Raw genomic sequence first — 13857 nt, 5'->3', positions numbered from 1 at the left:
TGTCGCGTTTAAACCACTACAGTCGATGAACATCGAACTTTTCCATATTAAGCAAGTGATCAGGACCAACAGATCTAGAGACAGCGAGTAAACATTTTCCTTAGTAAAGTACGAGATGGTCTGTTAAGGAAAAGAAAATATGCATGTTGGTCAATGGTTTATCATCACGAAACCGGAATAACTGGGCCATCAAGGATATAATACGACCCAAGTCTGCAGAATTAGCCTCGATTAAGCGCCGGACGGAAGCTCAGCCAATATAAGGGTTCGATAGTTTGGTTTCTGCGCTCTGTTCTGGAGGGATAATCCTGGGTCGGCGCCGCACCATAGACCTAGACAACACAACATCGTGGCAGTCTCGGTGCACAAAGAGGCCAATGCCAAAAACCCGTCCCTGTGTAGTTTTGGTTTTGAAGTCACAAGAAAATTGGAAAAAATAAACAATTGTATTCTCAGAAGCGTCTTTTGCTGAAATCAACTGAGAAAGTTCGGCTGTTGCTTGCTGTCGTTATCTCAAGGAAATCTCGATATCGAAAGTTTAAAGAAGGGGCGGCGGCTAACCAGCCGATACTATTTGACGGGGCGCTTACCGCCCAAGCGCTGAGCTTTTTACGGGCAGCGATTTACCTCTGTTTAGTGCCCGTGCAGTAACGCGGGAAATGAGGAACGATCTACAGGGAAAGACGTGTTCCGATTGGCCAGAATATGGCGTTATGTTGGAGTTGTTGGTGATATTTACAAGGGATGCAGAAAGTTGTGTTGGTGATGAGAGTTATGTGACATCCTCATAGGCGAGGAGCAGAGACTGCAGCAGTTGAACCCTGCCGACAAAGGCATTATGTTTGCTTTTGAGCCGTGACAAGTGTTTACTTACCTCTAAGCACCAAGTAGTTTTGTCGGAACTAAGGTATTGAAACGTGTTGGGGGTTTAATTATAGTAGCATGAAAGACGAAATATCTACTACCAGACAAGGCTGTGTTTAGTAGTTTTTGTTTGCACCTTGATGGTCAAATAGTTTCTGCCACTATCATGAGTTTGTTGCCTCCTTTGTCAGGCGTTACTCGCTTTTTGAAGCTTTGAAGTATAACCAACCCTTGATTGAATGACAAGATGAACAGGCAAGAAAGAGTTAATAATAAAACTAATACAAGTGCCTCAATCGTTTTGGCAGTTGCAACTGAACCACAGTATTTACCTAGGTATAGCCTCAGGGTATTACGTAGAAAACTTGGCCGCTAGGAGCATAAGAGACGAAATTAGTCGGTCAGTTTATGCTATTAGATCAGACTTTAAGTACTTATTTCTCTGCCCTAAAGAAGGACAAATTTTTCACTACAGGGGGATAGTACTCAATTCCATGTTACCTGCAATCTGGCTGTAATACAATTTCTTTAGGCCTCCTGTTTGTGTAAACTTGACATAATGCTGACTCAGCAGCTTTGACGCCCAGACCATACGTGAGAGCATGCGTCACTGTCGTCCCTCCATCCTCCATCGCTCTTAGTAACTACTAGCAATATCATAACGTTGAATATCGTCAAAAAGGCAGGCGTATAGTTGTTTATTCGCCGTATTTTCATCTTTATAATTCCGAAACCTGAGACTATGGTCAAATAAACCGCCAAGCTCGAGAGACCCGCTCGATTTCACCATTTACCACCAAGTCAAGCTCCAGCTCTTGACCGATCGAATCGGCCACTATACCCAGACACCCCGCAGTCCCAGATCCCACTCCATCGCGTTTCAACGCCAACATATTTTGCTTGAGAAAGAACACATATCCTTCGCATCATGGCCGCCCCAGATAATGATACTTACGGAGCGTTGCCTGGCACAGAACTCCCCAATGTATCACAAAACTGGACGCAGTTCAAAGGCGAGATACACGACAAGTCCTTGGAAGGTATGTTTGTGATTGGGACAAAGGAAAGAGGTTCATTCACTAAAGTGATCAGGATGCCATCCCTCAAGGTGGATATATGAACTTCTGAACAACAACTTCACTACATGCGACATCTTTCGACGAGCACAACAAGCGGACCTGGACGTTCCTTACCAATGGCAAAATCACGCCCATCGACTGATCATAAATGGCAACCAGAGCTATACCACCTCAGACACACGCACCTTGTCATCAGTGTGTATTGAATGCCATTTCCATTTCGTTTTCAAACTGGCTTGGCAGAAGGATCATACAGACGAACTCTGTAACCCCCGCCAAGCACAATGGCCTCCAAGAGATGGCAGATTTCCCTGGCATCACCTTGCCTGGGCTGGCTCAAAAACCACAATGGATTTTCTCCCCGAACGGAGCAAGTACAATCCTCTTGTTGCCCGCGAGAACTTTGCTTGCTCAGCAGCACCATGCACATTCCAAGTCACCCTTGATATCTCGAAGCCTCGCATGCCTTTATGGTGGATCGACCTACTGCTCGACTCTGATACGATCCGTGAAGAGTTGCGTATCGCCAAGGAGAATGACCCGGAACGTTACATGGCGGCGACTGATGATTGGGCTATGCAAGCCCCTCTAAATCTCAACACCTACCTCAAAAACTTGATAGAGGCAACGTCCCAGGAAGGTGCTAGAAGTATTTCAAAACGTAACAAGCGATTCGCTGTGCTCTTTGGTCCCCGCTGCTTTAAGATATTCCAAGAACTCGAATTTGAGGAAACAGTCGACATCAGAGAAGATGATGTGGATGAAGGGGCGTTTAAGCCTGTGGTTCCTCCTCCTCCTGACGCACCGTCTGGGGCTACCCGGATAGGGACATATCGCGGATACATCGAGGATGTTCGAGCTGAAGTGCAGTGCTTGATTCACAAACGGGGCGAACCAGCAGAGCTTTGTACTCCCACCCTACACGCCTATCTGGGCTGCTCAGAGGTCCCAGACGCCAGCTCCAATGTATTTGTCAACCTCGACCGTTACAAATTGATGGGCGTTTTGCCAAATCAACCCAAAGAAATTGTCGATAATGCTTATAGGAGACAATGGGATTTGCTGCCAGACTCGCGGAGAAGGAAACTGATAGATGCTCTCGGACAAATTGCCAACGACCTGAACGATGAGGACTTCAGCCACTACGCCGTCATGCAATCCTCAGTTTACGAAAGTCAGGCTCCAACACAAACCAACGATGAGGATACGGAAGTGATAAACCAAGCTTTGCTTTTCTTCGGGCTGCAGCCACCAAATAACCACAATGCTGATTCAATAGTGCTGGCGTATCGACGCACGGTGGCACAATATCCCAGCAATGCTACTTCTGCACGAGGCATGTTGATGCTGGTTTCTAATACGTCCAGCGACGAAGCCTACAAAAACCTTTTGATGGCAGAATACGTGGGAGGATTTTCCTTGACCACCGCTAAAGAGATACTCGGATTGAGCGATGCAAGCTTCGACTCTGATACTCTCGACAGTATCAAGAACAAGGTAAGAGACAGTCCCATGCTTCTTGTTGAACTTTGATTTTTGACCATGTGAGCAGATCCAAAATGCCAAGGACAAGGATGCCAAGACAACCTACCTGGACGCAATGGACAAAATTGTCGAGTACACAAATTCTACAGACCTCAAAAGCATCGTTGCCGAGTTGCGACAACAAAACGGTATTTCAGCCTCTACTGACGTATTTACATCCAGTAGTCTAGACCAAGCTGCCGATTATGATCTTCCCGTTGGGCTTGAGAACATCGGAAATACGTGTTACTTGAACAGCCTTTTGCAGTACCTCTTCACTGTCAAGCCAGTACGAGAGATTGCTGTCAATTATAATGACTTCAAGCTGGAGTTAACTGATGAGACAATCGAGGGTCGACTACTTGGTGGCAACAAGATGCGGATGAAGCGTGAGGAAGCTGTCGTTGCCCAAGCATGTGAGTACCGCCTCTTGAAAGAGAACCTTTACTGTTTGAAAGTCTTTCTGACAAGGAGAAGTCGCCCAAGAGCTCTCGGAGTTGTTCAACAAGCTTGAAACATCAGAAACGAGAGCAACAAGGCCCTCACAGAGATTAGCGAATGCTGTCCTTCTGGATACCGACACCCTCGTCAAAGCTGCTAACACTTCCACTGAAACGGGCACCGCAAACCAACCACCGCCACTTCCTACACGGCCACCCCCAGGCCTTCCAGTTAAGGATTCAGAAGATGTGGAAATGGCTACTGTGTCCGTCAAAGACGATCTAGACCCGAACGATGCAGCTAGTACCGCTAGTTCTCAGACACTTGTCGAAGATTCCGATCGTTCCTATGACAAAGTCGAAGCCTCCCCTACCAACAAAGGCAATCAAATGACTGACACCATTATGGAAGTCGGACAGGATGATGATGTGGTTGAAATCAGCCGGCCAAACCACCAAGCCGATGAATTTATCGAAGTCTCCGAGAAGGAGACCAATGGTGTTTCCAACGAGGATCAGTCTCCTGATGCCAAGATGATAGATGCCGAGGATCCCCAAACAATTGACCAGAAGGTACTAACAGCCCTGGAGCACCAGGAGAGATCTTCTGGTACAGACCAACAAGATGTTGAGGAAGTCATGGGAAATATCATCAGCCGCCTCCAAGCTGCCATACGACCGTCATCCATCAACGATGTTACAGGAATCCAAATGGAACCTATTATGGAAACCTTCTTCGTTACAACGATCAATTATACCAAAAAGTTTGACGAGAGCGTTTATCAGAAGGAAATCAGTTTTGATCGGTTTATCACGGCTTTTCCTTCTCCACAGGGAGGAACATGCTCACTATATGATGCACTCGGCCGTAACTTTGATCAGCAGGCTATCGAAGGAAGCCAGCAATCAAGATATACAGCCATCAAGACACTGCCTCCTGTCTTGCACGTCCTTATTCAGCGCTCACAGCTTGTTGATGGCAAGAACAACAATCCGGTCGAGATTCCTGAGACGCTGTACCTTGACCGGTATATGGACGCTCCCCACGACTCGTCAACGTTCCGAGATCGGAAACAAAGTTGGGCAACTGCTAATCGCATATCTGAGATCGTGGCTTCCTTGGCTGCCGCAGGAAGCATAGGTCCAACAGGCCCCTTTCTGGAATCTTTTTTTCAAGAAGGGAAATCAGATGATAGAAACACGACTACCACAGATGATGTCACAATGGTAGATGAGGAGGAGATTGGGGAAGAGTCCTGGAATTTTGATGGCCCGGTAGATGATGATTTCCTGGTGGTCAACCGACCCAATAAACCTACAGCTTCTGAAGTCGAACAGCCTGAGATGCCGCAAGGCATCAAAGCAACTGAAGCCGCCATTCTAGAGCAAATGGAATCCGAGCTAAGGGAGACAACAGAAGGTCTAGAGAAGTACTACGCCGGGCTCAAGAGCAATCCCTACCGTCTCCACGCTGTCATTTGCCACAGGGGTAGTCTCAGGTCTGGGCACTACTGGGTGTGGATTTATGACTTTGAACGAAATGTGTGGCGCAAATACAACGATTCGAACGTTGAGGTCAAACACAGCACCGAAGAAGTTCTGAAAACATTGAGCTCCAGTGGCGAACCTTACTTCCTTTGCTACGTCCATGACGAGGACAAGGAGAAGTATGTTGATGTACCCCGGCGTCGACGCCCGTTGCCATCTTTAGGCGAGGCGTTACCATCTTTAGGCGAGGTGTTGCAGCCTAAAGATGCCGATGGAGACACCCAGATTAGCAGCGCTGATATGGTTAAGACCTCGGCTGTTGTCCATGAGCCTCCGCCTCCTTACTCGCAGAGCGACTAGAAATCCGAGGCGGAGAGCCGTTTAAATACACTCAAGCGACGATTATCCGACACCGATGCTGATATGGAGCGTACACAGCAACTTCAATATGAAGAAAGGAGGAATGCCATGAACAAGTCGCATATGGAATCCTTAACATTCTTTCAGCAAGATTCCAATAAAGATTGCTATTTAGAGGATACCCTTGACCCGGACGATGGCGATTCTGACGCTCCTAGGGAATGGGTAACAGAAGAAAGCATAGTGGTCCATACGGGGACGAAGCGAGCAAAAGTCACGATTAAGCCAAGGGTCCCATCTCTCCCACCATCGGTCATTCGTTTGGCCCAGAATGTTCTCCACACCGCAGGACTTTTCAAATGCAGTACTGTTGATGATGAAAAGCGGGCGCTTGCTGTTCAGGTACTCATGAACATCGCCGAGTACACGAGTGAATGCAACAAGTACGAACTTGATGAATCCGACACTATGGCAGCGGCCGATAGCCTAACCATAGATGTTGCTAAGGAACCGATGATGCACAAAACTGGCGAATTTCCTCGTTTAGCGGGTCTTCTCGATTTCAAGCACCAAAATGGCGAAAACGAAAAGACCACCAAGAAAAAACGAAAACTTCGGGGGATGGTTGATTATATCCGAGAAGCAAACCGGAAGTCATGAGCACTATACCCAGATTAGACTCGTACAGATAGCACCGAGCGTCAGTCTTTTATGAATAGAATAACATTGTCGCATTCATATGAATACCTAAGCGTGGCTAAGAGTGGTATGCTCGTAGGTAAATATCAACTGTCGACTTTAAAGCCTAGGTACCTAGGCTAGTAGGCAGCAGGAAATCTGACCTCCTAAGTCTTAGGGCAAAAATAAACAGCCTAAGAAGTATGGTCTAAATGGCCTAAGCTGACAAACTATTTTCGTCTCTTATATTTCTGGTGGTCCCTGGGCTAAGATGACATGAGCCCGCGTCTCAAGTTTTCTGCGGCCCCTTAGAAGTCACAGGGCCTGGAGCATGGCTTTGAAATGGTTGTATTAACTTGATAAGAAATACCCACAGATAGACAAGCTCTATCGGCCTGTGAAGATAGGTTTTCTCTTCTCCCCGAATGCCTTGAGCGCCTCATTCCTGTCCTCAGAGTTTACTACTCTTTCATACATCTTATTTTCCACCTCTTCCCTTGCCCATGCGACAGCCTGAAGTCCTGCTCTCACACCAATGGGCCCTCCCTCGCAGATCTCCTGTGCTAGTCTTACAGCCTCGCTCAAAGCCGCCTTTCTCGCCTCACTGAGAACAGCAGAGCCGTCGCGTTCATCCTCTGGCACAACTTCTACAAGGCGATCTGCGATACCTAGGAAGTAAGCCTCTGGAGCCCCTACTCGACGGCCAGTGAGGATCAGATCGCGGGCGCGAGACAGGCCGATGAGGGCGGGTAGACGATGGGTGCCGCCAGCGCCAGGGATGATGCCGAGACGTGTCTCGGGAAGACCGACTGTTGCGTTGGAGCTGAGGACTCGGAAGTGAGTGGAAAGGGCGAGCTCGAGGCCACCGCCGAGTGCGACGGAGGAAATGGCTGAGATTGTCGGGATGGGGAGGTTGGAGAGAGATGTAAATGTATTGCGAAGGTTTGTAAGAAACTCGGCGGTTCTGCAGAGAGTGATTAGTACAAAGTCCTCAGTGGGTGACGAGAGGTATACCTACTCTCCGGGAGTAAATCCCTTGCGCTCCTTGAGATCTGCACCGGCGCAAAAAGATGTGTCAACAGCACTAGCCAGGACAACAGCTCTCGTGGGGCCCTTCTCATCTACACCAGCAGCACCACCAAAGCGCTGCGGAGGAGGCAATTCCTCGCCATTGGGTCCATACTGGCTATGCAAATCATCAATCTCGGCGCGCAAGTTTGCTAGGAGAGCTTTTGAGATGGCATTTCGAGCTGACGGACGGTTCAATTCGAGAATGCGAATGTGTCCGGTGTTGGGCGCGGGGAGGTTTGTTACGCGGATGAGAGGTTCAGTGGTAGCTGAAGAGTAGTAACGTCGGAGGACGCGGAGGGTTATTACGGGTTGAGAGAGACGGGGAGGCATTTTGTATGGTTTAATTGGGTTGTGACAATATTGACAGAGGTATGAGTTTGATTGTAGATATCTATAACCTAGTCTTAGGAAGCCGAGGAACAATGACGTCGGCTGGTGTCGGTTCATAATGTTAAGCCGATAACCGATAAGAGGAGGCACGGATATTTTATGTTTAATTCCACCTCTATCTTTAACTCTTCATACATCTACTAGGCACATACTCGACTCGATCACTTGCTCTCCGTCTATCGGAAATAGATAACCTTGTTGTTGTTAAGGCGGTATCAATGTAGTATCTTTGGTGGAGGTGATGAGTTGGTCCAAGTTCCACATTTTGACATGAATGAAGTGACGGTCAGATAGAACTTGATTCGACAACGGCTTTGGTTATATCCAAACAACGATATTCCTTCACTTTTCTCAGTCACTTTGTACAACCAAGTCATTGAAACCCCCAAGAGCCATCTATATACTAATAGTCAATAATCTTACCACTACAGTAAGCTAATAAGCTCACTAAGCCACCAAAACAAGCTTCACAATTGCCTTTTCAGGAAAACGTGCCAAGCCTGCAGAGGATGGACTAGTGAGTGCATATCCTAGCCAGCGACCCCATTGAGTTGGATCCTCTCTTTCTTCAGCCTCCTCCAACTTTCTGTAGATCTATTTCTCTTTCCCCCTTCTTTTTTCCTTGATCTTCCGATTTCCTATTTTATAAAAGACGTGGCTTGTCATGTCACATCAAGGGATATAAGCAAAGAGACCGCCTAAAAGAATGGGCTCGCATCTCCGACGCTGCTAGTAGTTTACGTGGAGGACCAATATACCGGGCTGACTAACGTTTTTCGCAATGGCATCAACGCCCGTTGTGCAATCGTTAACGACAACTTCAGCCGCCTGGTCATCATTACCTTCAACTACAGCCTCTGACACGCCTCTCACCGTTCTTGTTCGTAGAAGTATCGACGGCACCTCGGATTTCTTCCCCTTCCTCGACATTGCCGGTCTCGGCTCAGGTTCCGATGATGTCGATTCAGGACTCACCTTCAAAGAACTCTTCGCCACCAACCTAGATGGAGGTCAAGAGATAATTTTATTCAATTCCGGATGCCTGATTGACGGCGTAGCCGACTGCACGCGCGCATGCAACAGCTCGAACCTGTTCTTCAGCTCACTGGAAACATTCTACAACTGTGCTGCCTTGGCTGCAGCAGCACATTGGACTCAGGAGTCGGGGCCTTACTATGTCAGCGAAGAGACGGAACGAAATGCCAGTGCTGTGATGGGCTCTGGTTCTTTGGCCGACTTTGACGGACGACCAGTGCTCAGGTCTCTCATTGCTTGTGCCCAGGATGCGTGCGAGAATGATGGCCTGAGCAAACCTTGCAACCGATCGATTGATCGCCTCTCATACGGTGAATCAACCCCTGAGGAAATATTTGAGGCCTTGGATGAGTTTTGTCCCGAATTACCAGCCGAAGTCAACCCAGATATCTTTGGTCCAGGTGTATGTCAAAGTAGCCCCTATTGTTAACCCTATGCTAACGCCAAGGTATGTAGGTTCTCATCTCATACGTTCTTCAAGTATGCTTTGCTGCGACTCTGTACTTGCTTCTCAAAGGTTTCACTCTTTGGGTTACCATCACACAAGATACCAGTCGCCGCAAATCAGAGCCCAAGCCTTATCGTCTGAAGCGCAGCCTGACCCGGATTGAGAGTATGATCTGGCGCGACTCCGGTGGCTTGTCACGTACAAGCATAGCCATCGCAACCACATTGGTCGAATTTCAAGAAGCCCAATGTTGGTTCGTCTTTGCTGTGCAAATTGCATCCATTCTTGCTATTGTTGTCAACTCTCAAGAGGGTACTTTCTGGGGCGAAATTGTCGTGAATGGTGCCATTGCCTTTCATGTCAGTCAGAATGGCATTCTGCCCATGTTCCTTGTCCAGATTTGCCTTCATGGTGAAGGAATTCGCAACTGGCACACATTCCTAGGCTTCTTTATGGAGTATCTTCTCGCCATTGTGGCAACGTCGCAAAAGATTTATTTCAAGGATGCATTTGCCCTGTTCAAAGGCCAAAATGAAATCGAAGCATGCGGCTTCAACCCAAGTCCGAGAACCTATTGTGCTGCAACGCAAGGCATCGACGGGCAGGGGTTCAGCTTCTTTCCTCATCCTCTGCTATACAAGATGACTTTTCTCATTCTTGATACCATTGCCATCGTAGCATTGGTGGCTGATCAACTGGCTTGGACACTTCGGAAGCATCACCTCACCAAGCACGTCCAATTTGGGTCGTATCGCCTTGGTCGATGGCCTCGCTGGGGCAAACAGAGACGAGGGCTTTTTGTAAAAATATGGTTCTGGCGTATTCTCGAAGTTGCGTATCTTGTTATTAACATTCTGTATATGATTTCTCTCACAAAAGTCATCAATGCGGAGAGCTTTGCAGCCAACAGGTGGTCATATGGACAGATCATCGCGGTCACTGTATGGGGACCCGTCATCGTCAAATTGTTTGATCTCTTGCTGTGTGAGTATCAAGTCATGAACTTTTCCAAGTTGTCGTTTTTACTGACTACATGCAGCTGGACCTCCCAAGAACGGCATGAGGCTTAACTCGGGTCCACCAAGGTTGCGCATCGACAACGTTATAAACGGTCGAGTGGGGACATCTGCAGATGAATGCGTTATCGATGATGACAACGAGACTGACGACAAATGTGATGGCCCACTACCACGACCTGAAAGACAAGAATTTAGGATTCGAGCATCTGACACTTTGCAACTGGGGAGTCTCGGTCGTGAGCTTCAACGGGAAGAGGTAATAGAAGGAGAAAGAAGCGTCGCGACACCTGACGAGATGTGGTCTCAGAGCAGTATGAAGAAGGGTTCATGAGATGATGATCAACAATATTTTGCATTCGTTATGATAACGATTGAATGATGAGTTATGACACGTTGCTGTACATAGAAATATTGAGGTTTTTGTTAGACTTGGAGCTTTGCAGTATATAATCTTGATATGAAGCCTTCTCCATTATCGGATAACACATTAAATCTAACAAAAGATGGTGTTCAGTTGAGATTGGGTTTCACTCGACTACTTCCCGGGTAGGTAAGGGGTACCTGGTGATCTCTATTAAACTCAATTGAAGGAAGGTACATCATGATGTTACCTGCCATTTGCACTAACACTCAGCCATTTGAGTGTAAACTTACTTTCCCCACCAAAGCTCAGCGATCGCCTGCAGAATATCTCGATGATGAGATTAAACATTCAAGTAGAAAACAGGCAAGCTCCTTCCGACATGAGCACTTTCCCCCCATTTCTTCAAGCCTCACTGCGTCATCATTACTCCCTTCACGTGCTTGGTCGCACCGCAACAGGTAGCTCCTTCCCCGCGAGTGACATCATGCAGCCATGACAAGCTCTCAGCGTCAGAACATAAGTTACGAGAGCTTTCCTTTTCTCCTTCCAACTGTTCATTCTACTCATATTCAGTTTCCTCAATTGACTACTATTTCTCTCTCTCCCAATCAATCGAACCCAACCTGTCACCACCAACAAAACAACCCATTAAAACCATGTCTTTCCTCACCAAGAACGTCATCCGCCGTGCGGCTCTCGCTCCTCGCGTCATTGCTTTCCAAGCTCCCCGAACATTCACCACTAGCTTCGCCCTGCAGCGAACTGCTACCGATGCTGTCAAGGACACTGCCAAAAAGGTCGACCGCGTTGTGAGCGACAAGATTGTTGACGGCATTGAGGCTGGGGGTAAGTTTCTCCAAACATCGATTCACTGTATCAAAAGAACTTGATTGCTAACAATTGTTTCCAGAGGAGGCCGCTGCCAATGTTACCGGAAAGGCCCAGGAGCTCAAGGGAGAGGCTGCTGCCAAGGCTCAAGAGCTGAAGGGTGAGGCCGCTGGCAAGACAGAGGAGCTCAAGGGCGAGGCCAAGGGTGCTGCTGAGCAGGCCAAGGGCAAGGCAAAGGGTGCCGCTGAGGAAGCTAAGCACAAGTTGTAAGCGAAGAAACGCTGAAGCTTGTCAAGATCGAGATGGGGGGAATAATGAATGTCAGACCCAACGACGGTCTGTTGTACGATTACAAGCCATGCATCATACGGTTAAGGGATCAATCTTAATGCATTAATTTTTTTTTCATTGGGCATTACTTCCCAAACGACATTTCTTTCGTGGTGACAGAATATTCCAGTGAGACATTGAGTCTTCAGAGCTCGACATACACTCTTATGAAGCTTTGCTGTGCGACATGTGTGACGTCATTCACTTTTCTCTAGCATTTGGCATTATTATTATTGCATTGGAATTATTCTCGTTATCATTTTCATAATAGTTATTCATAGATAAATGAATATCCCCATTCAAATCATAAACAGGCATATACCATCGCATTATTCACTAACAAAACATACCACCCTTCCCTCAGGAGTAAGATCCACCCACGTCTTAAGCCATGTTGGTCTTCTTGGGTTTGACATCGATTTCGCCAAGAGGGAAGCGAACCCATGTCGTATCCTCGGTCATAATACCTGCGGCTCCCGCATAAAACGCCGCTGCAGCGCAAATAACCGAGAATGCACCACCCGTCTTGTTGATTCGAATCGCCGCGGTAGGGTGGCTGGTCTGCAAGAACTGAGCCAAGCTGAGGAACAAAAAGGCAAGGAACAAACACCCAAGCACAACCAAAATGGCAATGTTCGTCTTGAGAGCAGCTATGAAGAATACGAGGGTGAGGAAGCACCATAGGATCAAGAAGATACCCAGGGCAAAGCTGTACGCGCGGTCGTCACCCTTGTATGCATCCTTGATTGCAAGATCAGGGACAAAGAACATGGCAAAGGCCAGCCAGAAAGCACCGTAGGAACAATGGACAGTGGTTCCGAAGGTGTTGCCTACACGGAACTCCATGAGGCCTGCGAAGAACTGGGCGATACCGCCGAAGAAGACAGCCAGACCAAAGATGGCTTGGTCAGGACCGATGCCGCCAAAGGGGTTGGAACCGGGAAGTCTTTAAAGGAAATCAGTACATTCTGAAAGCATTTATATATGGTTATAGACAACTTACCCAGCACCGCACTGGTAGAGACCGAGGACAAAGGTAGTCAGGGCGAAACTAATCAAACCAAGAGGACCAGGGTTGGCAACTTTGAAGAATGAAGGGTTGTAGACCTGCGAGACCATGGACTGGTGAGGCTTTTGTACATTGTTGTTTCGTTCTTCATAGTAGTGGTGAGGGTGGTTGCAATGATAATGACCGCCCTCTTCCTTGTCGGTATATTGTGTAGGGGTAGTTGCCCCGTGAGAAGGAGGAGTACTGGAAGACATGTTGTCCTAATCGTAACTATAGGAGGAATGGGGAAAGAATAGTAATAGACTGTATCACTTGCAAGAGAAAACGCGAGTTTAAATATAAAAACCTGGAGAAATATCTTTATCAACCCACTTAGGGTCCAAAGCTTTTTTCGATATTAATGCAACTGAATAGGGACTTACCCCATACTCTATCTCGCATGACGAAGGGGCGGGCATCCAATCGACGATCTTTGTGAATAGGATGCCCACCAGCCATATGAGTCTGTGGTGCTGCAGGATCAGTAACAGACTGGAAACTGATATTCCAAATGTTGATCCATCCATCATCTGAGCTCAACGACCCACGACACTAACATTACTTGAACAGTAACGACACCAAAGGGCCGAGGAAGGACGTGGAGAATGGCTATGTGGAGGTTCCGGATAAGGCATGATGGGACCTTTGCAAGCAGAGCATCCTGGAAGGATATGGATATGTCGGCACGCGGATGTAGCGAGTTCGGGGTTGTTGTTTGGGTTGCTTTAGACGAAGCGGATCCCACGTCCAGGATCAGATCCAGTCGTCATAAAATAATCAGTTGGTGATGGGCAAGGTGTGGCAATGGTTGGCTACTTTCGAGTCAAGCAAACGCAAAGATTTCAAATTAGATAGCCTGAACCATGCCTTGTTAGTTAACCAAGGAACTTT

The 13857-nt window shown here is 47.5% G+C and overlaps 5 protein-coding genes across 5 annotated transcripts; 3 read left to right on the top strand and 2 right to left on the bottom strand.

The window, feature by feature from the left end:
- Positions 1-1504: 1504 nt before the first annotated feature.
- EDB82DRAFT_579932 (uncharacterized protein) lies at positions 1505-6415 on the top strand (the record flags this gene model as incomplete). Its single annotated transcript, XM_025738567.2, has 5 exons — positions 1505-1904; positions 1957-3440; positions 3496-3883; positions 3945-5698; positions 5756-6415. The coding sequence occupies exons 1-5, from the start codon at positions 1793-1795 to the stop codon at positions 6413-6415; spliced, it is 4398 nt and encodes a 1465-aa protein (XP_025593315.2). The 5' UTR covers positions 1505-1792.
- An 85-nt stretch (positions 6416-6500) lies between these two features.
- EDB82DRAFT_515555 (ClpP/crotonase-like domain-containing protein) lies at positions 6501-7906 on the bottom strand. Its single transcript, XM_025738565.2, has 2 exons — positions 7452-7906; positions 6501-7397 (listed from the first exon to the last, which is right to left on the bottom strand). The coding sequence occupies exons 1-2, from the start codon at positions 7832-7834 to the stop codon at positions 6821-6823; spliced, it is 960 nt and encodes a 319-aa protein (XP_025593313.1). The 5' UTR covers positions 7835-7906; the 3' UTR covers positions 6501-6820.
- Positions 7907-8313: 407 nt separating this feature from the next.
- On the top strand, positions 8314-10862 carry EDB82DRAFT_328063 (uncharacterized protein). Its single transcript, XM_025738563.2, has 3 exons — positions 8314-9332; positions 9386-10361; positions 10417-10862. The coding sequence occupies exons 1-3, from the start codon at positions 8676-8678 to the stop codon at positions 10725-10727; spliced, it is 1944 nt and encodes a 647-aa protein (XP_025593312.2). The 5' UTR covers positions 8314-8675; the 3' UTR covers positions 10728-10862.
- Positions 10863-11022: 160 nt separating this feature from the next.
- Positions 11023-12062, top strand: EDB82DRAFT_579929 (uncharacterized protein). The gene is made up of 2 exons (XM_025738562.2): positions 11023-11606; positions 11671-12062. The coding sequence occupies exons 1-2, from the start codon at positions 11417-11419 to the stop codon at positions 11856-11858; spliced, it is 378 nt and encodes a 125-aa protein (XP_025593311.1). The 5' UTR covers positions 11023-11416; the 3' UTR covers positions 11859-12062.
- Positions 12063-12302: 240 nt separating this feature from the next.
- EDB82DRAFT_530030 (GPR1/FUN34/yaaH family-domain-containing protein) lies at positions 12303-13181 on the bottom strand (the record flags this gene model as incomplete). Its single annotated transcript, XM_025738561.2, has 2 exons — positions 12303-12864; positions 12922-13181. 2 exons carry the CDS (start codon positions 13179-13181, stop codon positions 12303-12305), a joined length of 822 nt encoding a protein of 273 aa, XP_025593310.2.
- Positions 13182-13857: the final 676 nt, after the last annotated feature.

Source organism: Fusarium venenatum (genome assembly GCF_020744135.1).
Source record: "Fusarium venenatum strain MPI-CAGE-CH-0201 chromosome Unknown EDB82scaffold_4, whole genome shotgun sequence".
Classification (NCBI taxonomy): domain Eukaryota; kingdom Fungi; phylum Ascomycota; class Sordariomycetes; order Hypocreales; family Nectriaceae; genus Fusarium; species Fusarium venenatum.
Note: the sequence above shows the minus strand (reverse complement) of the source record. Positions and strands in the feature narration are given on the sequence as shown.

Excerpts from the sequence above, each read along its gene's own strand:
- EDB82DRAFT_515555 (XM_025738565.2), bottom strand. The coding sequence starts at position 7,834 with ATGCCTCCCCGTCTCTCTCAACCCGTAATAACCCTCCGCGTCCTCCGA. Across the intron at positions 7,398-7,451 it reads AAGGGATTTACTCCCGGAGA|AACCGCCGAGTTTCTTACAA; the intron begins GTAGGTATACCT and ends CACTCTCTGCAG.
- EDB82DRAFT_328063 (XM_025738563.2), top strand. The coding sequence starts at position 8,676 with ATGGCATCAACGCCCGTTGTGCAATCGTTAACGACAACTTCAGCCGCC. Across the intron at positions 9,333-9,385 it reads CAGATATCTTTGGTCCAGGT|GTTCTCATCTCATACGTTCT; the intron begins GTATGTCAAAGT and ends CAAGGTATGTAG. Across the intron at positions 10,362-10,416 it reads ATTGTTTGATCTCTTGCTGT|CTGGACCTCCCAAGAACGGC; the intron begins GTGAGTATCAAG and ends GACTACATGCAG.
- EDB82DRAFT_579929 (XM_025738562.2), top strand. The coding sequence starts at position 11,417 with ATGTCTTTCCTCACCAAGAACGTCATCCGCCGTGCGGCTCTCGCTCCT. Across the intron at positions 11,607-11,670 it reads TGACGGCATTGAGGCTGGGG|AGGAGGCCGCTGCCAATGTT; the intron begins GTAAGTTTCTCC and ends AATTGTTTCCAG.